Here is a 20,887-nt window from a genome sequence, read left to right on the forward strand (position 1 = left end):
CGTTTTACAAGCGTGTACCGATGTTTAAACAGAAAAACGTAGAAAGACGTCACAAGCCGACGAACGCAATCCCACCCTTTTGGCATCCAGCAGCCAAGTTCAAGCATGCTGCGGCTTTGTGAACATACTCGGTTCCGCCCCCGACGCCACCCACGGTCCAACACCCGTACTTGACCGCTATGCTCGCCCGGCTTGTTCTCTTGCTTGGCCTCGCCATGGCCGCCGCCTTGCCGCGGCTCGCGCTGCCCATAACCCGCCAGCCGCGGGTGCTCAGCACCGCCGCCTCGACCGTCGCGATTCAGAACCACCTCGCGACACAGTACATTGTCCGCGTCTCCATCGAAGGCAAAGACTACAACGTCCAAGTCGACACGGGCTCGGCGGATCTCTGGGTCGCGTGCACGGCTGTCTCGAGCGCCTCGTGCGTCTCGCCGTGTCCCGCCGGCGGCGTGAGCATCTACTATGGCAGCGGCGATGCGTGCCTCCTCCCCAAGCGCGGCGCCGTCGCGCTTGGGAGCCTCGCCCTCACCGATGGCATCTACGGCATTGGCATGGCCAACAACGTGCTGACGAACGCCACAAACGGCATCCTCGGGCTCGCGTACCCGGTGCTCTCAACCTTCAACGCGACCTCGAACGCGTCGTACCTCGTGAGCCACCTCGAGAGCTTTAGCATGTTCTTGACGTCCGTGCCCGACGCCTCCGGGTCGTCCTTGATCCTCAACGGCGTCGACGACGCGCTCATTGCCAAGCAGAGTCTCGTCGGCGTCACGGTGCCGCTTGCGGCCAACCAAACGTCGCACTGGAACATCCTCTTGGAGAGCTATAGCACCAACGACAACAGTACATCGCCGTGCAAAAACACCGTCAACGGCTGCATCGCGGTCGTCGACTCGGGCACGACCTTTCTCTCAATGCCCCGCTTCCTCTTCGTGCAGGTAGCTTCACAGTGTGCTTGTATGGCCTGTCCTCAGCACGCATATCTAGTTTGCGTCGACGTACCTTCTGCCGCAGCAGTGCGCGTGGCAAGCGTCGTACTATGTGTGCCCCAAGGACGTCAAGCTGCCGCGCCTCGGGCTCAAGCTCCACGGCACCACCTTCTACCTCAACGCGTGGGACTACTCGATGGTGTTTTCCGAGACCCAAATCCTCATCCAGCTCCAAATGACGCCGCCCGGCGGCTCGTCGGGCGACCGCTGGATCCTTGGTGATACGTTCCTCAAGGTCTACTACACGTCGTACCTCGTGCACCAGCAAGCCGTCACGTTTTACTGCCCGAACGGCAACTGCGGCGGCGGCACCAACGTCCTCGACTTTTCTGGTGCGTTCGCTTTGTGGATTCTGAAATCTGATTGTGGACGTATGTTGGCAGGCAAGTCGCCCAACTGGGCACTGGGCCTCTTCATCGGCGGCGGGTGCTTGATCGGTCTCGCGCTACTTGCACTGCTGGTCTACCGCTGCAAGAAGCGGCGAGGTAGCGTCGATAACCTCCCGACTCTCTCTGACGTGGATCCTGTAGCGGCGGCGGCGGCGGCGTATGTCAACCAAGAAGTCTAGTGTAGTAGCACGCATAGGTTGTTATTGATCTATTCCAATTGTAAAATTTGCACACGTCTACAGCAAAAGCAGCGCGAGGTGGCCCCACGAGACAGCGCGCGGCTCACTTGCGGCGGGGACATGCCAGCGCTGCCGGCGCGGCTTGCGGAGCAGCGACCGACGCAGTGTCGAGAGCGACGCGAGGCTCGCATACGCCGGCGCCAGTTCAAACACCCGCGCGTCGTTGAGGACGACGTGACTATCGACGAGCGCGTGAAGGGCGACCTTGATGTTCTCCATGCTCATGGCCTCGTCGTGGTCGACCGCACCCAACGGCGTCTCCTTGTGGATCCACGTAATGACGTGGCGCTCGGAAAACTGATGGCGCTTCCCGAGATGCTTGTCGTTGAGGGGTGCAATGTGCGTCTCGAGCGCGCGGAGGACGAGCGCGACAGCGTCCATGAACGGCCACAGGAGCGACGTGGCCAAGTGCACGAGCGGGTCTTTTGCGTACGCGGTGGTGTCCACAGAATAGACGCCGTCACGTAGGACGTGGATCGGTACAGAGCCTAGGAACGCTTGCATCTGCGACGTCTCGAGGGACTGCACCGATGCCCCGGGGCAGAGACGCTTGCACAGCGCCCATGGCAGTGCGAGGTCGCGTGTCACGTCGCGCAGTGTAAAGGTCGACGACGTGTACGAGGCGAGCAGCGTCGCCAGGCACATGTCGGGAACGAAGTGGTGCAGCAAGTGGTTCCGGTAATAGGCCAGACGCAGCATGCAGCTGGCATCGAGAGGCGTCGGTAGGAACGGCGCCGTCAAGGGCAGATCCAGCAAGCGCAATGCGTGGTCGAGCAGCGTCTCGAGGCTTGAGAACGGCGCAAGCGTCGCATCCCGGGTCACGAGCGTCGCCTGGAGCCAGCGCACTTGGGCCTCGAGCTGCGAGCGCGTCAAGGGCTCATCACGCGACGCAAGCAAGATCGTGGCGACCAAACACGTGCTCGTGATCGTCCCGGCCGTCTGCATGCGGCGAACAACCGACGCGCCGAGCTGCTCCATGGACGCCCCCGCTTGCATCGTGATCGGTGCACCGAGGCGGACGTAGCAAAAGCCGCACCGGTTGAAGAGCAGCGAGACGACCGATTTGAGGAGGTTCCAAATCGACTCTTTTTGCTTGGGCGTACCGAGGAGCTGCGCGACATAGTCGGGGACTTCGAGCACCTTGTCGTAGTCGATCGAGAGGGGCACTACGACCACCGCTTTGTGCGGGTGTGCTTCCAGATAGGACGCAATCATGTGGAAGAAGCCAAATTTCGGCGACAGAACGCGGCCGTGGCGCGACCGACCACCTTCGACAAACACTTCGAGCGGTGCGCCGTCGACCAAGAGCTGGTGGACGTACGACGTGAGCACTTCTTTGTACAGCGTGTCGCCCTGGAACGAGCGGCGGATGAAAAAGCTGCCGTTCGCGCGCAAGTAGCGGCCGACGAGCGGCAAGTTGAGGTTGTTGCCCGCCGCAATGCGGGGCAGCGGAAGCCCGTACGCAAAGCAGACAAAGCTCACAATGAGGTAGTCCAAGTGCGACTTGTGGGTCGGCGTAAAGACGAGGCTTACGTCCGGCCCGAGGCGCGCGACGAGCTCTTGCAGCATCGTAATGGAGGCCGCGTCAATGTACAGACCGTCAAAGAGAAGACGCCAGCCCTTGCAGAGAATGTACCCGATCGAACGCACCATGGGCAAAATCATTTCCGACCGCATCGTCCAGAAGAGCTTGCGGATCTTGGGCACAAGCGCGGAGGCGTCCGGCGCCCACTGCTCGGTTCCGTTGAGCGCCGATATGGCATCGATGATGCCACGTAAGTGCTTGACGCTCGATGGGCCAGTCATGACCTACAGCATGCGGTTGAGGAATGCGCAAGACGATCTGCAAAATGTACCTCCCGCACATGCGGCTCGGTGGGCCCGCCACGCGCCACGAAGACGAGGTCCGAGAACCACGGACGCACGTCGCAGACTGTCGCGTAGAACGGCAGCTTGGGCTCCGTTGACGGCTCGTGGATATGCTGGCGCTCGGCCGTGCTGCAAAGGAGCCACTTTTCGTGCATCATGTTGACGAACTGGTCGTGCACCAAGAGGTCGGCGTCGGTGACGTCGGCTTCGGACGGACTTGAGCTTCGAAGCGCGGCGAGCTCCTTCATGGCGGCTGACAGAAGCGCGGGCTCGGCGGCCTTGAGGTCCACGTGCGCGATTGCGGCATGGTCGTCGATAAGCGTCGGCTTGTGCAGCATTTCGCGTGCGTGGAGCTGCTTTGTGGACGCCATCGTGGACGTGAAGAACGCCGTCGTGAGCGCAAGCGTGTCGTTCGTGACCTTGAGCTTCTTGGAGCTGGCGGGCGGGCGAACGACAAGTGGCCGGCTGCACTTGACGAGGTACTTGCGGTAGAACTGCTGGATGCGCAGGGCCGCGGTCGTTTCGCGAATCTCAATCGACTTGAGCGACGAGAGGCCCATTTTGAGCCGCCGGCCGGACGTCAAGACGCGGTCCGAGACCGACGTAGGCCGCTCCATGTTGGTCATCGGCGCCGGATCTCGCAGTGGGTGGGTGCAAGCCGTCGCCGCATTGCTCATTTCGATGCGATGGCCTTGCTTTTAAAAGCGATGTTTAATTCTCACTTGAAATACGTATGTAACAACATGAAAACAATAAAAGCTTTGCCGCCACGTGGCAGCACAAGCGAGAACTGCAATTTGCTCGCGCAGCTTCGAACTACGCAGGCAATGGCTGCCAACGCCCGTTGGAGTGCCGCTTCGAACTTCGATGTCGCCCAAGTTCGAATCTTGCGCTTGCCGTCAACACGACGGATGATGATGATTGTGCTACGAAACGTCGAGGGATCACGACGGCTTCCGCGCGTAATCGACGAAGAAGGGGTGCGACCGAGTTGGACATATTGTCCATAGTACACGTCAGCGGAACTGCCGAGAGTCTAGTTGGTGGTTGCGAGACACCAACGAATACCAGTGTCCATGTTGGACTAGCCTCGATGCCAAAAGAAAGACGTTGTTTCCACCCCAATCCAAATTTGTGACTATCGACAATCATGTGTGCAGTTGTGGCTTTTTGCATAAATACGGTAAATAAAAGCAGCTAAGAACGATGCCTATTGGATGGTGCAGTCGCTCGTGGCGGCCACCGTGTCGCGGGCTGTGAGCGCCGACTTTTCCGGAATCGGAGTTTCGTTGGTTGCGACGTGCGTGGCGAGGTAGTTGAAGATCTTGATGTGCCCAAAGCGCTTGGCGTGGGCGAGCGCAAGGGGAGTGCACCCTTCGTCGCGGTGGCGGTGGAGGTACTTGACAATCGAGAGGCTGCCGCTCGACGCCGCCGCGTCCATTGCGGCTTGGCTGCACAAGCCCAAGTGGTGTTCATGGAGGAACTTGACAACGTCCAGGTCGCCAAGGCGGCACGCGGCGTCAATCGCATAGAGGTCGGCCGCAGCTTTCATCTTGGGGCAGCTGTAGCCGTCGGGAAACTCGCGCAACAGCAGGTGCACGCCTGCGGTCTTGCCGTCCGAGAGGAGCTTGAAGAGCACAAAGCAGCGGAACTCGCTGGCGTCGCCGCCGTTGACCATGGCGTACTCGGGCTTGTGGAGCTGTTGCCGGTACTTTTTGAAGATCCGAGCGAGCTCGCGCGACGTGCCGGCTTGATAGGCGGCAATGAGTGCCAGCAGATCCGGCTGCGTGAGGACATCCAGGACGGCTGTTTGTGGTCGCGCCGAGAGACTTTGGCGCGGCGACGATTGCTTGGCAGGGCGGAAGAGCGGCTTCATCGTGCTTGTGTCTGGTGAATGGGGGAATGCTCGTAGTACGTGATGAGATGCGCCTTGCGGCTGCCGTGCCTCTGGCTCCGCGGTTGGCAGCCAGATACGGCAACGTGACATGCGATTGGTTGGCACTGCACCAATCACAGCAGCGGACTCTGGTGATTGCACATTTCGCATTCCCACGCTGGGTTTCTCATGGTGTGTTTTGTGGGTTTTGTGGTTAATAGGGATGTGGACCACGCGACATGGCGCGTGACGTGAGCCAAGATTCGTTTTTGCAAAAGAAAACCTCCGAGAAGCCAAAATTGATGGCGCATGTGACAGGCCTGAGTAAGCTGAGATTGGACAAAGGATGTGCTAGCGCTGTCTCGCATCAACAACGCACACGCGCAGTTGCTGGCGGCGTGCATGTCTGCTCGCTCTGCGAGACCAAAGTGAAGACACCCATGAGCCAGGCTGGCGGTAGTTGAAGGGCCTTGGCGGCCGCGAGCCATGGCACAGCGTCGTGTCGTGGGAATCGCGTTCAGAAAGAAGCTCTGAGGCCAAGCTCGGATCCTTTCAACGTCTACGGTTTCTGCCGTTTCGAAATGTTCGTCTAAGATTTGGTCTAAGATTGTAGTTTAAAAGTTTATCACCCTCCCATTGCTTTCGTAGTGTGGCCCATTCTCGCTACAGTCCACCTCGGTGAAGGCCACAACTGCCCTCTCGAGGAGGTCTCTCGAGGCCGTTGCGCAACGTTTCGTTGATGCAGCGCAGCTCCCATCAACCAAAGCAACGGTGACATCTAACAGCATGAAATCGAGACCGCAATCCGTGTCCTCGATGCAAGGTCCGAGGCATTTCATTCTCAGAGTTGCAGTGAACTCAAGCCGCTAAACAACGCACAGTAAAATACTCGTATCCTCATTCAAGTGCCTCGCGCTACTGTATCGCGCAGCTTGTGGCGACCATGCCGCCGGCGACGACCGCGTCTTTGCCTGAATGTCGCGGGACGCTTTGTCGGCGCTCAAACTCGGCGCAGTGCGTAGTGAGGTACTGCAGCACCTTGGTATGTCCGTGTCGACGGGCCAGCGTAAATGCCAGCTGCGTGCAGCCTTCGCGCCGGTGTCGGTGCAGAAAGCGCACGACCGACAAATGGCCCGTCGCGGCAGCCACGTCCATGGCACCAGCGCTGCACCGTCCGAGGTCGTGTTCGTGGAGAAAAGTGAGCAGAACGACGTCCCCGAGGCGCGCTGCAGCGTCCATCGCGTAGAGCTCCGTGGCCGGGAGGCGCGGGACCACGTACCCCTCCGGGTAGTGACGCACACAGAGCCGTGCGAGGGTGGATCGGCCATCTGCGAGGAGTCGAAACAGCACAAAGCAGCGCAAGACACTGTGGTCGTTGGCATCGATGTGCGCGTACGCAGACTTGGTGAGCTGCCGCCGGTACTTTTTGAAGGCAGCAGCGAGCTCTTTTGGGCTTCCGTGCTGGAACTGCGTCATGTACGGGAGCAAGTCGGGCTGCCGCACTAGTGTGAGGAAGACCGACTCGGGTGCTGGTGTTGTGATGTGTTGAGTCGTCATGTTAAGAGAAAGTGAAAAGATGTCTGCGATCCATGCAGCATCACGAGCATCTGATTGGCCGACGCGATGGCCAATGGCATTTGCGTGTCAAACTGGTATCGGACGGTCGTGGTTCGGTTCCGATCGTTGGGGTTCCCAGTGCAAAGTGCTGGAAAGGTCGCGTCGTATACTGAGCATGCTAGCGCGCATCAGTCCAAGCTTGGGACGATGCGTCTTGCGCTATTTGCGTCGGAGAGGTTCGACCACCTTCGAACTCGCCGTGTACTTCAAGTCACAACAGGGTCAAGGACACCGGTACTGGTAGGCGATGCAACCAACAGTTACCGTCACTAGCATCAACACGTATTTTTAAATACATTGATGGGGCATGAGTGGCCGCACTATGCTGCCCTAGTAATAGTAGCGGTAGTTGCGCTTTGAATGGCTCGTGTATCTCAAACCCAACGTAGGGTCTGCTTTTATTGTAGCGCACCGCGCGTTCAGAAAGCCCACACGCAACATCGAGACCTCCGTCGGCGTAGAGTCGCAAAGTCGATGTGCACGCTTGAGAGATGACCGACAAAAGCCGTCTTCGGACCTCCCATCTCGCGAAACATAACGTTTGGACTCGCCTCGGATTACTGTAGTTTCCAGCTGGACCACGGCTGCTCCGCTTGTTTGTTCGATCTCCATCGCACGGCTTCTTGGCGCGCTGAGCGAGTAGTTTGATTACGACAATGCATGATCGTAGTATGTTGATCCAAGCTTGAAGCGACGTCGCTCGCAGACGTATACAAGGTCGCTCTGCTCCTCTAGGAAGCTTCTAGAACGACCAGCACTGCCACGTTTCCACAAACGCTCCGACAGCCAGAATGATCGACGCAGAGTCGGGAGCCAGGATACTGCAGGCACGGGTCGCGGTCAAATGGAGCAGCGTCGTTTGTTCGAATAGTTCTAGTGCACTGCACACCAATTTCATTCTCCTCACAGCCCCATTCATGTGCAGGAAACCGCGCTTAGATAGATTGATAGATAGATTGATAGAGGGATCCATAGATATAGATAGACACAACATATATTTGCGTGCGTTAGCATTGCAATTTGATCCCGCAAAACCCGCTAGTTTTGGAGGACGATGCGGAAGCGGACATCGCCTGCACGGACCTTCTTCAAGGCAGCCGACGCTTCGGCCATGGGCATCACCTGCACGATCGAGCGCACGTTCTTCTCGACGGCAAACTGCAGCATCTCTTCGATCGTCTCGGGCGACCCGATGAGCGACCCGACAAACGTGATCTGACGCGGCACGACCGAGAACGCCATGAACGAAATCGGCTTCTCCGGGAGACCCACGAGGATAAACTTGCCTTCCGTCGCCACGAGGTTGAAGAGGAAGTTCCAGTCCGTCTTGTCACCGTACGACGTGCACAGCAAAATGTCAAACGACTGCGCCGCCGCCTTGACGGCCTCCGGGTCGCTGTAGTTGAGGTAGTGGTGCGCGCCGAGCACGTTCTTGCACTCGGCTTCCTTGGCCGCCGACGACGAGAGCGCCGTGACCTCGGCACCGAGTGCGACAGCCCACTGAATACCGAGGTGACCGAGACCGCCGATACCGAGAACCGCAACCTTCTTGCCAGGACCCGCGCCGTGGGCCTTGAGCGGCGAGTACGTCGTGACACCCGCGCACATCATGGGCGCCGCCGACTCGGACGGGAGGCCAGCCGGGATCGGAAACACAAACTTGGCGTGGCACCGGTAGTAGTCGGCGTACCCGCCCTGGGTCACGTACCCCGCCTTGTTGGTACTGCCGTACGTCCAGAGCATTTCGGGACAGAGCTGCTCCTTGTTCTTGTCGCACTGCGCGCAGTTGAGGCAGCTCTCGCACTGGGCGCCGACCCCGACACGCATGCCAATGGCAAACTTGGTCTTGTCGACCTTGGAGCCGATGCGGACGACGTGGCCGACGATCTCGTGGCCGACGACGAGCGGGTAGTCGATTTCACCCCAGCCGCCCGAGATCGTGTGCAGGTCCGAGCCGCAGATGCCGCAGTGGGTCACCTTGACTTCAATGTCGTACTCTTCGTCGAACGGCTTGGCCGCATACGAATGCGGCTTGACGTCGAGGCCGGGCTCATGCGCGGCTTGACCGCGGTAGATGTCGTTGGAGGCCATTGTGGGTGCTGCTGACGAAGTTCGAATATGACGGGAAAGGGACTTACTTGTTGAAGCCTTGCTGAGTTCTTGAAGCGGCGATTGGTCCAACGGTGAGTACAACGCCGCGGCGGACGAATCACGACCGCGCGCGAGATAGGCGATCGAGAAACGCATCACGTCGTTGGCAGCGTATCTTGGCGCCGAGCAGCCACTCAAGTCGGCTGCAATGCATTTACGTGTACATGCACCCACGTGCTCGCCTTGGGTGGCAAGAATGGTGTCTTTCTAATCTTCGAGACGGAATGGACACCGACCGTCCGACACTGCGCTGAGGTCCGACTTGGGTGTGCGAGGGAAGGGGAAACTTGCGATTTCAGGAGGTAGAGATGGAGCGTGCGGCGATCTTGAATACAAGTTGGGGCGTTGCAGGGTCAATGGGCGTGAAGGGACGAGGTGAAACGTCGTACCTTGCATGCAGCGGCTCCGTTGAGGTTGTCTCCGTGGGTGGGTGCGCGTGGCGTTCGCGTTGGCTGCACAAAGTCCGGTATTCTTGCTGCTCGGAATTATTGAGGCGTGGATGACGTGCACGCTGTGAGAGCCGCTCGTTTCACTTCGTTCAAAAGGAGCGTACTGTACGCGACAATCCCTTCTCACTTGGCAAAGCGCAGGCGGGCTTTCTCTGTCGACAGAAAATGTACAAAGTTGTTCGTAAAGCTCGCGTCTACTAGTAGCATCATTAGCCAACGTGCGCAATAAGACGGCGTTTCTTACTCCGACACGGTCCGCCTCGGAGCACGACGACCGCGGCCACCAATTCGTTGCCATCGTATCAAGGCTGGAAAACATGTGATTCGGATCTGAAGCCGCTGTGGTTCGCGAGCCTCGAGCCTCGGTCCAACTGGGTCCAACTCATTTGGGTCCACCCCAAAATATATAAAACAATTGTTTAAAACACTGTTTTCTTCCCTTGGTCCACCAGTACGCGGTGTTTCTCGCATATTCCGAGGATCTTTCCTTCGTTAATCAGGCGCATGGACTCATCAGCACTCGTACTAATCATGTATCGCAGTTATAATCGCAGACGTACGTACACGCAAGCCTCCATCATGGCCCGCCATCTTGCGCTGAAGACGCTTCCTGAATTCGAGACCACGGTTTCTTCGTGCCCGCCATCCTTTTCATTTTCAAATTAGCTCTCCAGCAACAACAACAACTATGGCCTCCAACGACATCTACCACGGTCAAGCCGCGCACGAGCCCGGCCTCGACGTCAAGCCGCATTCGTATGCGGCCAAGCCGTTCGACGAAGAGTACGACATTGAAGTCAAGGTGACCCACTGCGGCATCTGCGGCTCGGACCTGCACACAATCTCGGGCGGCTGGGGCGAAATCAACTACCCGCTCGTCGTCGGCCATGAGATCGTCGGCCACGTCGTCCGCATCGGCTCCAAGGTCGACAAGACCAAGTTTGCCATTGGCACGCGCGTCGGCGTCGGCGCCCAGTGCGAGAGCTGCCTCAACTGCGCGCAGTGCGACAAGAACAAGGAGCAGCTCTGCCCCGAAATGCTCTGGACGTACGGCAGTACCAACAAGGCGGGGTACGTGACCCAGGGCGGGTACGCCGACTACTACCGGTGCCACGCCAAGTTTGTGTTTCCGATCCCGGCTGGCCTCCCGTCCGAGTCGGCGGCGCCCATGATGTGCGCGGGTGTCACGACGTACTCGCCGCTCAAGGCCCACGGCGCGGGTCCTGGCAAGAAGGTCGCGGTTCTCGGTATCGGCGGTCTCGGCCACCTCGGTATTCAGTGGGCCGTCGCACTCGGTGCCGAGGTCACGGCGCTCTCGTCGTCGGCGGCCAAGGAAGCCGAGTGCAAGAACGTGCTCGGCGCGCACCACTACCTCAACTACAGCGACCCGGAGGCCGTCAAGGCGGCGGCGCAGTCGTTTGACATTTTGCTGTGCACGTCGTACGGCGACAAGACGAACTGGAACTTCCTCTTCAACCTCGTGGCGACGGAAGGCAAGTTTATCCTCGTGGGTCTCCCGGAGAAGCCGATTTCGTTCATGGCGTTCTCGGTCGTGCCGCGTCAGATCACGTTTGTCGGGTCGCTCATCGGGTCGCCCGAGACGATCGAAGAGATGCTGCAGTTTGCCGTCGAGAAGAACGTGCGCTCGATCGTGCAGGTGATGCCCATGGCCGAGGCCGCCACGGCGCTCCACAAGGTGCACAATGGTGACGCGCGTTTCCGCATCGTGCTTGAAAACTAAGCGCAGCTAATGCACGCATGTATTACTATCATCTATTGCTCTTGATCCTCGTCTGGGAGCAGCGATAGGGAGTAACACGAGTGGGTGTCGAGTCGCGTGCGAAAGCGTTCAGAAAATGGCGTCATAGCTGCTTCATGCAAACGCCCACGAGCCTATGATCTTGCCACGTCATTCTCAACGTGCTCAATTAGTGGCAAGAGCCGGGCATACGTGGATCCTTCATTTTCTCCGGCAATGAGCTCGAGCCTTGGGCTGCGTGTTGCCATTCGCCACAAGAAATATATCTACCTTGCATGACAGCCTCGCTCAGGAATATGCAACGTGCTTGTCAGCACGCTTGCGACTTCAGTTACGTCTCCAACGTCGTTCGAGTTTATGGCACAGCGCGTGCTTTGCACACATCAAACCTCCCAACTCTAGGTACGCCAGGCGGCAAACGAACTCGCTGTTTACAAACCATGGCGTATCCATGGAAATCTCGTCGAGCCATGTAATAGTAGAGCTGTACAGTACAAGTGCAAGCCTGGCTCGTCGCGTGATCCCAAACAATCGAGCTGGTAAAGCTAAGCACTGCAGCTCACGCACGGTACTCCTTTGCAGCTTTGCATAGGAGCATAGGAGCATAGGAGCATAGGAGCATAGGAGCATAGGAGCATAGGAGCATAGGAGCATAGGTTGGCGCCGAATTCTGGTTTGATAGTGCTGCGGATGTCAAGCGCGCGCCTGCAAGGCGAGGCGTGCGCAATGCATTTCAGCGCGCAGCGCGGGTGAATCCGCCGAATTCCGGATAAGATAAGGTGTATCCGGTATTCCGTTTGCGAAGCGCTGCATTCTGCGATCTGCCACGGGAAAGGGAAGCGACGAACGATGCTGGCCGCGGGAGAGATCTGCCAAATCGAAGAGATCCTGCGGGACAACATGAGCAACCGCTCCGTGCGGGTGACGGGAAGGTAGCGTCCATGAGGCTGCTCGAGGAAGAGGTGTGACGATGGAGGTAGACTCGATGCATTTGACGCAGCCACCGCGACCGCGTCCATCTCGTTCCAGAGCGCCGCCATGAAGGTCGCGACGGACCAGCTCGTCAACGTCGACCTTACGATCGGGTCGCTGTATCAGTTCATCGGCGAGACGTACCTCCACAACGTACGCGATGTGCATTGACAGTACAGGCTGCTCATGGAAGCGTGTAGGGCGAACTGCGACTCCGAGCACGGGTCGGCCGCAACGTGGACGGCATCGACGTGCAGATGTTTCTCGATGCGTTGAAGCTCCGACGCGAGTTCCTCAAGACGACGATGGCCGCGTAACATGATACGTCCAAGACGACGTCCTCCTCCTTATCATAACGAATGCATATAGTGGTGCTTTATCTTTATAGCAAGTCGTCTTCGTCCATGTCGTCGACGGGAGCAGCAGTCTCATCCTTGAAGTCGTCAAACAGCGATGCGTCGCCGACCTTGGGCTTGCATGGCTCCGTTGTGGGTACGACCGTCGGCAGTGGTGCCGAAAGGACGGTCGCTGCCGGCGCTACCGGTACCTCCGGCGTCTCGGGATCCCAAAAGTGCAGCGCCGAGCGCCATACACGCACGCGCCCATCCCACATGCGCTTGCTAATCGCTTGCGTCTTGTCCGGCGTCGACGGGTGCAAGCCTTGCTTGCGCTCGCTCCTAGCACACGAGCGGCATGGGTACACGCGGAAGACGATCGACCGGCGTAATGCACGCAGTACCTTGGGACTAATTGGGTGTACCGATCGTACCCGATCGTGTTCTTCCCAAAGTCGATCTGCTTCTGGCGCTGCGCGAGCTTGTGCGGGTCCGTCTCGCGCTGAAACATTTGATTCTTCTCCAAGCGCGGCGCAGCATCACGCGGCGCGGGCGGCGTCGAGGCCGATGCAGCTGGACGCGCCTCCACGGGCGTACTGCGCTCGGCCTCAGTCTGGCGCGATGCGGGTGGCGGGCTTGGTCGACGTGGCGGGCTTGATCTCCGTGGCGGGCTCTGCAGCCGGTTCCGTGTCGGGCTGCGGGACCGTCTACGTGGCGGGCTACGCGATCGCCTCCGCTGCGGGCTCCGAGACCGCGTCCGGCGGCGCTTGTCGCGCTCGGCGCTGCGCCGGTCGTCGCCACGGCGCTTCATCTCTCAAAATGGAGGGAAAAGGCTCCATCGTACAGAAATAGTGTGCTATGTTCCGCAGGCGCCCTGGCGAAGCAATCTTGAAGTACGCGGAATGGTGTATGAATTATATCTCGCTATTTGTAGAAGGAATACACTAAAAAGAGGTAGTCCAGACCACACCAATCGTGCTTGCTGGAACTGCAGCAGGTATTGAGCGTCAAGCAGTTGAGAGCAGCATGAGCGCGTACGAAGACGAGCGCGCTGCGCGCATCGCGCGGAACAAGCAGATGCTACTTTCGCTGGGCATCGACAAGAAGATCATCTCGCCCAAGAAGCGTGCGTGGGCACGTCAGAAGCCAACTGGCCCGCCCCGCCGGTCGAGCCGCGTCGAGGTGGCCGAGAAAGCCAAGGCCCACGCCGTGCTCCAAGATCGCTACGAAGCTGCGCTGCTCGCAAAGGAATCGATGTCGGAGCATTCGCGCCGGTACCGAGCCGCAGAGCGCTACGTCGAGGAGCTCAAGCACGAGGTGCGTCTTGCCGTTGTATGCAACAACAACACCAGGCTAGCAACACATTGTAGCTGGCCACCTTTGACACTAGCTATACGCGCTCCACGTCGCCGCCACCGGCCAAGAAGGCCAAGGCCAATACGACTGTCATTTCCGACTCGAGCGACGATGACGAGAGTGCGATCTCAATCAGCGACAACAGCGACCACAACCAGAGCGACGACGAGAGTGAGGTCGAGGTGTATGTTCCGACCAAGCGCCGGAAGCTGCCGCCTGTAAACTACTAGCACGTAACTCGTAACACGCTCAAGGCGTGCATGGTCTAGGCCGACGACGTGCTCCAGAACGTGCCCGTGCTAGACATGATCATCCCGAGCAAGGGCCAGACCAAGTCGGTAAAGGAAGTGGCGCTGACGCTTCCGGACGACAAGCATGTGGGGTGCGCGCTCGCACCGCGCGGGAAGAAGCCGCTGCTCGCGTGGCTCTGTCCTGGGTACACGCCCACGTTCTCGCTCATGGACGGCCATCAAGTGCTGCTGAACGGCATGGTGCTCTTTATGAACGTCGACATGGACGATCGGTACGCAGCCCCATGGATGCTATGTGTTTGGCACTACTGTGGTATGGCATTTAGCTACGTCAACATCTTTGCCAAGAACGAGACGACCAACGCCATTACGGTCACGTGGTTCGCGCGGGTACGTTGTGGTCTCGTGTTGGTCCATATATGGCAGCGGACGACCCTATGCGCTAGAAATCGATCCATACGAACCACGTCGTCGCCCAGCAGCTCATCCACGGCGTCCAAGCCGACGCCACGAGCGAGCTCCAGACGCACACCAAACCGACCCTTCTCTTCTTTCGCTTCCACCCCGAGGTACGAGGATTCTTGGCTGAGACCAATCAAGACAGATTGATGTGGCTGTAGGGCTCGTACATATACGCCGGGCGGCTCGCCTACGTCGGTCACAAGGGCGACGCCCCGATCCAGTTTGAGTTTGAGCTTCAGGATGCTGCGCACCTCTGCGACGACCTCGTCAAGCTTATGCTTGGCTCCTAGCTGTTTCTTTTGTCGCTGAACTCAATTGAATGCACGTGTATGTACTTGGTTCAGCACGATAGGCGCTGGTTGGGTCGAAGACGTGTATCAAAAGTGGTTGAGGAGCCTTGGCCCAAAGTGCTAGCACAATACGTTTATCGCGAGGCTTGGGCGGCAGCGGCGCCGGCGCCCTCGGCCGCGTTCTTCTGCATCTGCATCTGGATCGCGGCAATGTTCTGGCGGATCTTGACGGCTTCGTCTTCCTTGGCCTGGAGCTTCTTCTCGACCTTCTCCATCTCGTTCTGGATGAACTCAAGGCGCTTCGCGACGTTGGACTTGGCCTCCGACGTGTCCTGCTTGAGCAAGACAGGGCCCACGAGCTTGAAGACCTTGGCGTTGTCCGCGAGCAGGTCCAGCTCCTGCTTGACCATGCTGTTCTCGTTCTGCTGCTGCGCGTAGAGCTGGCGCTGGTTGGCCAGCACCGTCACCTAGCCACAGTAACTATGAGATGGCGCGAACAGCGGCAACGGACCTCTTCCTGGAGCGCGCGGTAGGCCGCCATCTCCGCATCCGCTCGTTGTGCCAACGCCATTCTTTTCGCTTGTTGCCAGCAACGCAGCGGAATATTATTTCACATGTTATTTATTGTGAAATATTTAAATATCCATACAAATGCCAAGTGCAACGGCATGCCATGTCATAAAAAAGCCATGACAATGTACTTGGACAAGGGAATTCGTCTTGTAAATAGTATGACGAAATAAATAGTGTAAAGTGAGCTGTGGCGTCCTGTCGAGCAAAGACGCTTGTCGCGCAATGTGCGTGCAGTTGATGCATATCTTTAGGTGGTTGCTTGGCGTGTCCGTTGCGAGCGACGAGTTTTAATCTGTGGACGAGCAGCACCGCGCACCACCAGACAAAGTACCGATATAGTGTGAGAGACACATCATCCGGATGTTAACCGGCATCTGACGCGTAGCAGCAAGATTTTATGACCGCAACCGAGGTGACGACGGTGGGGCCGCCGAAGCGGCGCCTGCTCGAGCACCTGTACTACCATGGCCGCGTGCAGGCGAAGGCGCTAAGCGTGGCCTGGATCGGCCTTCTCTTGGGCGCGACCTGGCTGCTCTTGCACCCGATCGCAACCGTCACGACCGGCGAGCTCAAGTGTCGCCAGACGTACTTCTCGGAGAACGCGCTCCTCGTGGACACGGTGACATCGACCATGGATGACACACAGGTAGCTTGAGCCGAATGGCTTTTGGCTCACGGTCGCCACTGGATGCAGGCGGCGTGGGCGAAAGCATATCATCGCGAGTACATCAAGCTCGACGCGGCCGGTGACAATGGTTGCGCGCACGACAACTCGTGCGCCCACGTCATCACGTGGATCGAAGCGCAGCTGCAGGCGATGCCAGGCGTCGAGTTCGACCGGCAAACGTACGCCGAGCAGCTCTACGACCACGACGAGTATGTGAACCGGACCAACCTCTTTGCGATCCTCCGCGCATCGCCGCTCGCCGACGGGAAAGAGTCGATCGTGTGCGTTCTCCATTTCGATTCAACGACATGCACACTCATGGGTATACAGGCTCGTGGCGCAGTACCCCAACATTCCGTCCACGAGCAAGAATGGGTACTCGGCGCTCAGCGTCGGCCTCGCCATGCTGCGCCACCTTGGCAGCGCCAAGTGGCTTGCCAAGGACATCATTCTGCTCCTTACCGACGGTGATCTGATGCGTTTTGCCGTCGTTTTGACGCGGTATACTAGACGGCCCGGACGACGGTCGCCACGGCCACTCGCCCGCCGTCGAAGCCTGGCTCAACGCCTATCACAACGATCCATTTGCAAGCTCAAACGCCGCGCTGGACATGCACGCCGGCGTCATCCGCGCCGCCATCAACCTCGAGACGAGCGGTGACGCGCATCGACACAACACGGTGCGTCTTTCGTTCTCTCGCCGCTCGTCACGGATGCATCTGTCGTCGTAGGTGGCGGTTCTTGGCGCCGGCGTGAACGGCCAGCTGCCCAACTTGGATTTGATCAACTCGGCGGTCGAAGCCCTCGAAAGCGAGCGCATTCCAGTGGCCATGGACCGGTACGCGTGCTTGCTCTAACAGCATGTGATGATCGTTGGTCTAGCTGTGCGGATGCGCGCTTGGACTGCGATGGTGACGCGCTGTCGTCGATGCTCCGGGCCGTGCGCCGCTTTGTCGTGCTGCAGGTTGGCGCGTCGCCGGCCCTCTCGTCGTACTTTGACGGGCTCTACCACTTGCTTCGGTTCATTCAGACGCTCGCGATGGGGCCGTCGGGACCGCACGCCAACTTTATCCGGTACAACATTGACGCGATCACGCTCGCCGCGGTGCAGGCGGCGGATGCGACGACGCCGCTCTCGCTCCTTGGCTGGCTCCGGGCGATCGAGACGACCGTCCGTGCCATGAGCAACGTTGAAGAAAAGCTGCACCAGTCGTTCTACTACTACCTTCTCGTGAGCCCGCGCCTCTTTGTGTCGATCGGCGAGTACTACTACGTTCTCGTCCTTGTGCTCTTGCCGCTCTTTGCCCACGTTTTGTACCTCATCGGCCACACGGTTCGAACTATTTTGCATTTTTGAACGAGTTCTACGACTAACTACTAGGCGGGACTGCGCACCGCGTTCGCACTTGCCCTCTTTCTTGTGGCCGAGGCCTTGGGCGCCATGGTCTTTCTATTGGCGACGCATCTCGAATGCCTCGACGGCGTCCTTGCCCAGAGCCAAGCGACGACGACGATGAGCCGGACGTATGGCTGGACCCTTCTCGCGGCTGCCTCGGGCGTCGAGCTGCTCCTAGTCTTTGGCGTGCTCCCGCTTCTACAGCGCCACGCGCTCACGCAGGGCAACCCGGACGAAGCCGACTGGCTCGAGAAGATCGACGACCAACGCCGTGCGTACAAGGCCACGCTACCTGTCGACCCGGACGCGGATGGAGACGCGGACGAGGTGCATTGCTTCTACATGTTCCTGTGGCATGAATTCGGTTCATTTTGCGTAGCCGCCGTTGGACGACTTGGCGCACGACGTGCACGGCTGGAAAGCGCTCAAAGTCCTTGCGTGCATCGTTGCCATGTACTCTGTTTTTGTTTGAGAAGGCAACCTCATGGAATATCTATCGGTAGCCTCTTGCACTGTGTGGTGGGCATCATTAACTACGCCTTTGCCATCGCCGTGGTTGTGCCCATGACCGTCTTGCTGGCGTCGGCGGTGCCCGCCGCAGCGCCGCAGTCGGGTGTTGGCCGCGTCCTCCGCGCGACGCTCTTCTTCCTCTCGAGGTACACGGTATGCATGCATGCTTTTCTTTGACGCAATGGGCTAGTCCTCTCTTGCTCGCACTCGTGCTGCATTCGTTCCAGCCGCAGCGTACGTCCTCCTGATATCTGGATCTGGATCTGGGTCTGGAACTGGTTTCTAGTGCTGGACACGATGGCGTACTTTGTGCATGGCTACGTGCACTACGGGTCGATTGCGCTGCCGTACGCGTGCGTGGTCTACTTGCCGCTCCATGCGCTGGCGCTCTCCATTGTGGCCATGTCACCGAGTCCGATCAAATCCAAACGTGACTAGATTTCCGAAAATTGGTGGTACACGTAGAAAAACACGAGATCTTTCGGAAGGCGTGTCCGCTGGAAGATCGAGAATATACATGCATGAACTACTGCAACGCATCGACTTTCAATGTTCACTTTGGTCAAGTCTCGCATCGCATATCAATAGTCTTTTACCTTTTCTTACCTTTTTTACCCTTTTTACCATTTTTTACCCTTTTTACCCTTTTCGGGCCTTTTTGCCTGCATTTGCTGGCAATTTATTGCTATATTCGATGCACAAAACTTCTTCGCGACCTCTGGATGTCTTCTCTTTGGTTTCGGATTGCACGCGTGAAGGCGACATACTCGACTCCATGAAGTGGGCATGCTACGTTATTGGACGTTGACTGCTGTCACGGTTCTCATGTAGTCGCGAGAAGTCTCGTTTCTCAACAGACTGGCGACAATCTCGCGAGCAGATGGACCTGGCTTGGATCGAAAATCTACTTTGTACGCGCTTGTGCTGGAGCTCAAGGAAATACATTGAACTTATTCACAAAAGGATACATTTTCGACATGAAAAGCTAGAAAACAGGACTCGTACAAACGAAAACTTGCGTTTACCCCGTTTAATATGCAAGTCTTTTCCAATTCCTACGGGAAAACGTCTCTTCAAACGCGAGTTGCCAAGTGTGCTAACATGCGAGACGCTCTTTTGCCAGCATGCGCGAAACCTTGAGCATCTAGCGAGCAATCGATCGTATCAAGGTATCGAGTTGATACTACCTCCTTGGTCTTGGCCACCCGAGACGCCAACGGTGTTGTCGTCTGCAGCGCACAAATGAATGCAATGCATCAAGACGACGCCATCGAGCAGTACCTCATGCGACTGCGAGCACACCGAACTCGACGACTACGCAGACTGGAGGTGAACCCTAAAGTGGAGGCGAGTGCGCACCGATGCGACAGCTTCGAGCGACCGGGGTCGGCCCAACGGCGCTGGTGGTGTTGCCGACACGGTCGAACGCGGGCCTCGGGGCTCCTAGCGCATCGTTGAACTGTCCATGACACATCGTCGTCGAGGTGCCTTACGGCCGGCACCGCCGCTGAGCCACTCAAGTACGCATGAAGGTATCTAGCAATTGTACATCACATAAAATTGCGAGTCGCAAATGAAAAGACCAACGCTTTGGGCCACGGCGGCTGCATGCGGACGCGTCGCTTGAGCGCGCACTCGGGGTCCTCGATGACCAATCGCTCTGCCAACGTCGTCGTCTATATAAAATCGGTCAGATCAAATAGCGCGATGTTAATGTCTACAGTGGTGGCTTTGTGCAGCGTCCGATCGCGCACGACGCGCAGACTGTCGCGGATCGTCGTTGTCTCGGGCTCGGTGTCGTATGTGTTTTGGCAGACAATAGCTTGCTCGACGATGTCCTTCATCGAGTCGGGCCGCTTGCAAAGCCCCGTCCGTCGCAGCCGCGCACAGTGGCGCGTTGCCGGTGGTACGTGGGGCGTCGGAGCGACAGCTTCGACATCGCGCCATACACTCGAGGGCAGAGGCGGTCGCAGCGTGGGCCGAATGATCCGGTATCCCTCCTTCGAAGTGGCCATCGACTAGAACATATTGAGGCATGTACGACTCTGAACTCTGCACATCGATTCGCACGTACGCTGGACGACCGCGGCGACGGTATCGCAATGCCCCACGCCGCAAGGAGGTCGAACTCGGCGGCCATGGCTTTTCAAGATACGTGTGCTTGCGTTTGATTGGGCAGCGAAGCGCCACAAACGTTTCGTTTTCACCGTCGACCATCCAGTGATTAGGTAAGACATACATCCAAATAAGAGTCTTTCAATCGTATTGCGACCGACGTCGGGCGATGCGCTTGGCTTTGCGAAGCGCTGCATAGTGCTCTTGGTGCGCCAAGGCGACTTCAGTGTCGAGCATGAGCTGGGCCGCTTCCGCGCGGACTTGCGCCGACCAGAGGCGCTACGCAACATGGCAGGATACCGTCCGTGAACGAGTCCAATGACACGTAGAATTGGGTACAGCGGAAGCCGACGCTATCGGGGCTTCCAGCAAGGCGCGCTCGAGAGCAATGCCGTGCATTTGGCGCTCCCATGCCTACGCGCCGCCGTCATCATTACCATCATTGCAGCCACCGTGAGCGACGTGTGCATCGGACACAACCGCATTGGTACCTGCAAATAGCTGTGGGTCGAGCGAGGGCGCTACGCAATATGCATCGAGGCCGATGCAACTACTAGCCGTACCGTCGTCGGCGTCATTGCAAGGTCGTCGTAGAAAGGTTGGTCCGGATAAGAATAACTCG

The 20,887-nt window shown here is 58.3% G+C and overlaps 13 protein-coding genes across 15 annotated transcripts; 5 read left to right on the plus strand and 8 right to left on the minus strand.

Moving 5' to 3' along the window:
- Positions 1-64: 64 nt before the first annotated feature.
- SDRG_08294 (hypothetical protein) lies at positions 65-1,619 on the plus strand. The gene is made up of 4 exons (XM_008614173.1): positions 65-938; positions 988-1,321; positions 1,373-1,474; positions 1,520-1,619. The coding sequence occupies exons 1-4, from the start codon at positions 180-182 to the stop codon at positions 1,555-1,557; spliced, it is 1,233 nt and encodes a 410-aa protein (XP_008612395.1). The 5' UTR covers positions 65-179; the 3' UTR covers positions 1,558-1,619.
- Positions 1,615-4,163, minus strand: SDRG_08295 (hypothetical protein; the record flags this gene model as incomplete). The annotated part of the gene is made up of 2 exons (XM_008614174.1): positions 1,615-3,426; positions 3,474-4,163. 2 exons carry the CDS (start codon positions 4,161-4,163, stop codon positions 1,615-1,617), a joined length of 2,502 nt encoding a protein of 833 aa, XP_008612396.1.
- A 413-nt stretch (positions 4,164-4,576) lies between these two features.
- SDRG_08296 (hypothetical protein) lies at positions 4,577-5,456 on the minus strand. The gene has a single exon (XM_008614175.1). It carries the CDS (start codon positions 5,360-5,362, stop codon positions 4,697-4,699), a length of 666 nt encoding a protein of 221 aa, XP_008612397.1. The 5' UTR covers positions 5,363-5,456; the 3' UTR covers positions 4,577-4,696.
- Positions 5,457-6,236: 780 nt separating this feature from the next.
- On the minus strand, positions 6,237-6,919 carry SDRG_08297 (hypothetical protein; the record flags this gene model as incomplete). The annotated part of the gene is made up of 1 exon (XM_008614176.1): positions 6,237-6,919. The coding sequence occupies one exon, from the start codon at positions 6,917-6,919 to the stop codon at positions 6,278-6,280; it is 642 nt and encodes a 213-aa protein (XP_008612398.1). The 3' UTR covers positions 6,237-6,277.
- Positions 6,920-7,955: 1,036 nt separating this feature from the next.
- SDRG_08298 lies at positions 7,956-9,691 on the minus strand. 2 transcript variants are annotated; one of them, XM_008614178.1, is made up of 2 exons: positions 9,520-9,691; positions 7,956-9,455 (listed from the first exon to the last, which is right to left on the minus strand). In XM_008614178.1, exon 2 carries the CDS (start codon positions 9,224-9,226, stop codon positions 8,018-8,020), a length of 1,209 nt encoding a protein of 402 aa, XP_008612400.1. In that variant the 5' UTR covers positions 9,227-9,455; positions 9,520-9,691; the 3' UTR covers positions 7,956-8,017. The 2 variants fall into 2 exon arrangements, with proteins under 2 accessions (XP_008612400.1, XP_008612399.1); XM_008614177.1 differs by having other exon boundaries at positions 7,956-9,691.
- Positions 9,692-10,076: 385 nt separating this feature from the next.
- Positions 10,077-11,357, plus strand: SDRG_08299 (hypothetical protein). The gene has a single exon (XM_008614179.1). It carries the CDS (start codon positions 10,268-10,270, stop codon positions 11,318-11,320), a length of 1,053 nt encoding a protein of 350 aa, XP_008612401.1. The 5' UTR covers positions 10,077-10,267; the 3' UTR covers positions 11,321-11,357.
- Positions 11,358-12,160: 803 nt separating this feature from the next.
- Positions 12,161-12,709, plus strand: SDRG_08300 (hypothetical protein). Its single transcript, XM_008614180.1, has 3 exons — positions 12,161-12,270; positions 12,319-12,463; positions 12,511-12,709. The coding sequence occupies exons 1-3, from the start codon at positions 12,188-12,190 to the stop codon at positions 12,625-12,627; spliced, it is 345 nt and encodes a 114-aa protein (XP_008612402.1). The 5' UTR covers positions 12,161-12,187; the 3' UTR covers positions 12,628-12,709.
- On the minus strand, positions 12,649-13,456 carry SDRG_08301 (hypothetical protein; the record flags this gene model as incomplete). The annotated part of the gene is made up of 2 exons (XM_008614181.1): positions 12,649-12,987; positions 13,050-13,456. The coding sequence occupies 2 exons, from the start codon at positions 13,454-13,456 to the stop codon at positions 12,693-12,695; spliced, it is 702 nt and encodes a 233-aa protein (XP_008612403.1). The 3' UTR covers positions 12,649-12,692.
- A 146-nt stretch (positions 13,457-13,602) lies between these two features.
- On the plus strand, positions 13,603-15,063 carry SDRG_08302. Of its 2 annotated transcripts, XM_008614183.1 has the most exons (6): positions 13,603-13,962; positions 14,016-14,219; positions 14,271-14,524; positions 14,579-14,642; positions 14,699-14,821; positions 14,873-15,063. In XM_008614183.1, the coding sequence occupies exons 1-6, from the start codon at positions 13,672-13,674 to the stop codon at positions 15,002-15,004; spliced, it is 1,068 nt and encodes a 355-aa protein (XP_008612405.1). In that variant the 5' UTR covers positions 13,603-13,671; the 3' UTR covers positions 15,005-15,063. The 2 variants fall into 2 exon arrangements, with proteins under 2 accessions (XP_008612405.1, XP_008612404.1); XM_008614182.1 differs by having other exon boundaries at positions 14,579-14,821.
- A 75-nt stretch (positions 15,064-15,138) lies between these two features.
- On the minus strand, positions 15,139-15,575 carry SDRG_08303 (hypothetical protein; the record flags this gene model as incomplete). Its single annotated transcript, XM_008614184.1, has 2 exons — positions 15,139-15,471; positions 15,516-15,575. 2 exons carry the CDS (start codon positions 15,573-15,575, stop codon positions 15,139-15,141), a joined length of 393 nt encoding a protein of 130 aa, XP_008612406.1.
- A 389-nt stretch (positions 15,576-15,964) lies between these two features.
- On the plus strand, positions 15,965-18,699 carry SDRG_08304 (hypothetical protein). Its single transcript, XM_008614185.1, has 11 exons — positions 15,965-16,223; positions 16,272-16,525; positions 16,575-16,711; positions 16,755-16,924; positions 16,976-17,082; positions 17,127-17,577; positions 17,626-17,967; positions 18,020-18,093; positions 18,144-18,296; positions 18,341-18,384; positions 18,437-18,699. The coding sequence occupies exons 1-11, from the start codon at positions 15,975-15,977 to the stop codon at positions 18,586-18,588; spliced, it is 2,133 nt and encodes a 710-aa protein (XP_008612407.1). The 5' UTR covers positions 15,965-15,974; the 3' UTR covers positions 18,589-18,699.
- A 445-nt stretch (positions 18,700-19,144) lies between these two features.
- On the minus strand, positions 19,145-20,310 carry SDRG_08305 (hypothetical protein). Its single transcript, XM_008614186.1, has 8 exons — positions 20,225-20,310; positions 19,872-20,168; positions 19,738-19,826; positions 19,644-19,686; positions 19,510-19,593; positions 19,432-19,464; positions 19,338-19,379; positions 19,145-19,294 (listed from the first exon to the last, which is right to left on the minus strand). Exons 1-8 carry the CDS (start codon positions 20,288-20,290, stop codon positions 19,247-19,249), a joined length of 702 nt encoding a protein of 233 aa, XP_008612408.1. The 5' UTR covers positions 20,291-20,310; the 3' UTR covers positions 19,145-19,246.
- A 13-nt stretch (positions 20,311-20,323) lies between these two features.
- On the minus strand, positions 20,324-20,843 carry SDRG_08306 (hypothetical protein; the record flags this gene model as incomplete). The annotated part of the gene is made up of 4 exons (XM_008614187.1): positions 20,324-20,544; positions 20,605-20,679; positions 20,757-20,786; positions 20,829-20,843. The coding sequence occupies 4 exons, from the start codon at positions 20,841-20,843 to the stop codon at positions 20,407-20,409; spliced, it is 258 nt and encodes an 85-aa protein (XP_008612409.1). The 3' UTR covers positions 20,324-20,406.
- Positions 20,844-20,887: the final 44 nt, after the last annotated feature.

The sequence above is a fragment of the Saprolegnia diclina genome (genome assembly GCF_000281045.1).
Source record: "Saprolegnia diclina VS20 unplaced genomic scaffold supercont1.25, whole genome shotgun sequence".
In the NCBI taxonomy this organism is placed as follows: Eukaryota; Oomycota; class Saprolegniomycetes; order Saprolegniales; family Saprolegniaceae; genus Saprolegnia; species Saprolegnia diclina.

What these genes read in the sequence shown, in the direction of transcription:
- SDRG_08294 (XM_008614173.1), top strand. Translation starts at nt 180, where the DNA reads ATGCTCGCCCGGCTTGTTCTCTTGCTTGGCCTCGCCATGGCCGCCGCC. An exon ending in CCCGCTTCCTCTTCGTGCAG is followed by an intron (nt 939 to 987) that starts GTAGCTTCACAG and finishes ACGCATATCTAG; the next exon opens with TTTGCGTCGACGTACCTTCT. An exon ending in CCGCTGCAAGAAGCGGCGAG is followed by an intron (nt 1,475 to 1,519) that starts GTAGCGTCGATA and finishes TGGATCCTGTAG; the next exon opens with CGGCGGCGGCGGCGGCGTAT.
- SDRG_08296 (XM_008614175.1), bottom strand. Translation starts at nt 5,362, where the DNA reads ATGAAGCCGCTCTTCCGCCCTGCCAAGCAATCGTCGCCGCGCCAAAGT.
- SDRG_08298 (XM_008614178.1), bottom strand. Translation starts at nt 9,226, where the DNA reads ATGCGTTTCTCGATCGCCTATCTCGCGCGCGGTCGTGATTCGTCCGCC.
- SDRG_08299 (XM_008614179.1), top strand. Translation starts at nt 10,268, where the DNA reads ATGGCCTCCAACGACATCTACCACGGTCAAGCCGCGCACGAGCCCGGC.
- SDRG_08300 (XM_008614180.1), top strand. Translation starts at nt 12,188, where the DNA reads ATGCTGGCCGCGGGAGAGATCTGCCAAATCGAAGAGATCCTGCGGGAC. An exon ending in TCCGTGCGGGTGACGGGAAG is followed by an intron (nt 12,271 to 12,318) that starts GTAGCGTCCATG and finishes CGATGGAGGTAG; the next exon opens with ACTCGATGCATTTGACGCAG. An exon ending in GCGAGACGTACCTCCACAAC is followed by an intron (nt 12,464 to 12,510) that starts GTACGCGATGTG and finishes GGAAGCGTGTAG; the next exon opens with GGCGAACTGCGACTCCGAGC.
- SDRG_08302 (XM_008614182.1), top strand. Translation starts at nt 13,672, where the DNA reads ATGAGCGCGTACGAAGACGAGCGCGCTGCGCGCATCGCGCGGAACAAG. An exon ending in TCGAGGAGCTCAAGCACGAG is followed by an intron (nt 13,963 to 14,015) that starts GTGCGTCTTGCC and finishes AACACATTGTAG; the next exon opens with CTGGCCACCTTTGACACTAG. An exon ending in AGCGCCGGAAGCTGCCGCCT is followed by an intron (nt 14,220 to 14,270) that starts GTAAACTACTAG and finishes TGCATGGTCTAG; the next exon opens with GCCGACGACGTGCTCCAGAA.
- SDRG_08304 (XM_008614185.1), top strand. Translation starts at nt 15,975, where the DNA reads ATGACCGCAACCGAGGTGACGACGGTGGGGCCGCCGAAGCGGCGCCTG. An exon ending in CGGATGGAGACGCGGACGAG is followed by an intron (nt 17,968 to 18,019) that starts GTGCATTGCTTC and finishes CATTTTGCGTAG; the next exon opens with CCGCCGTTGGACGACTTGGC. An exon ending in GCATTCGTTCCAGCCGCAGC is followed by an intron (nt 18,385 to 18,436) that starts GTACGTCCTCCT and finishes ACTGGTTTCTAG; the next exon opens with TGCTGGACACGATGGCGTAC.
- SDRG_08305 (XM_008614186.1), bottom strand. Translation starts at nt 20,290, where the DNA reads ATGGCCGCCGAGTTCGACCTCCTTGCGGCGTGGGGCATTGCGATACCG. An exon ending in TGTGCTCGCAGTCGCATGAG is followed by an intron (nt 19,380 to 19,431) that starts GTACTGCTCGAT and finishes TGTGCGCTGCAG; the next exon opens with ACGACAACACCGTTGGCGTC. An exon ending in GGGTGGCCAAGACCAAGGAG is followed by an intron (nt 19,295 to 19,337) that starts GTAGTATCAACT and finishes ATTGCTCGCTAG; the next exon opens with ATGCTCAAGGTTTCGCGCAT.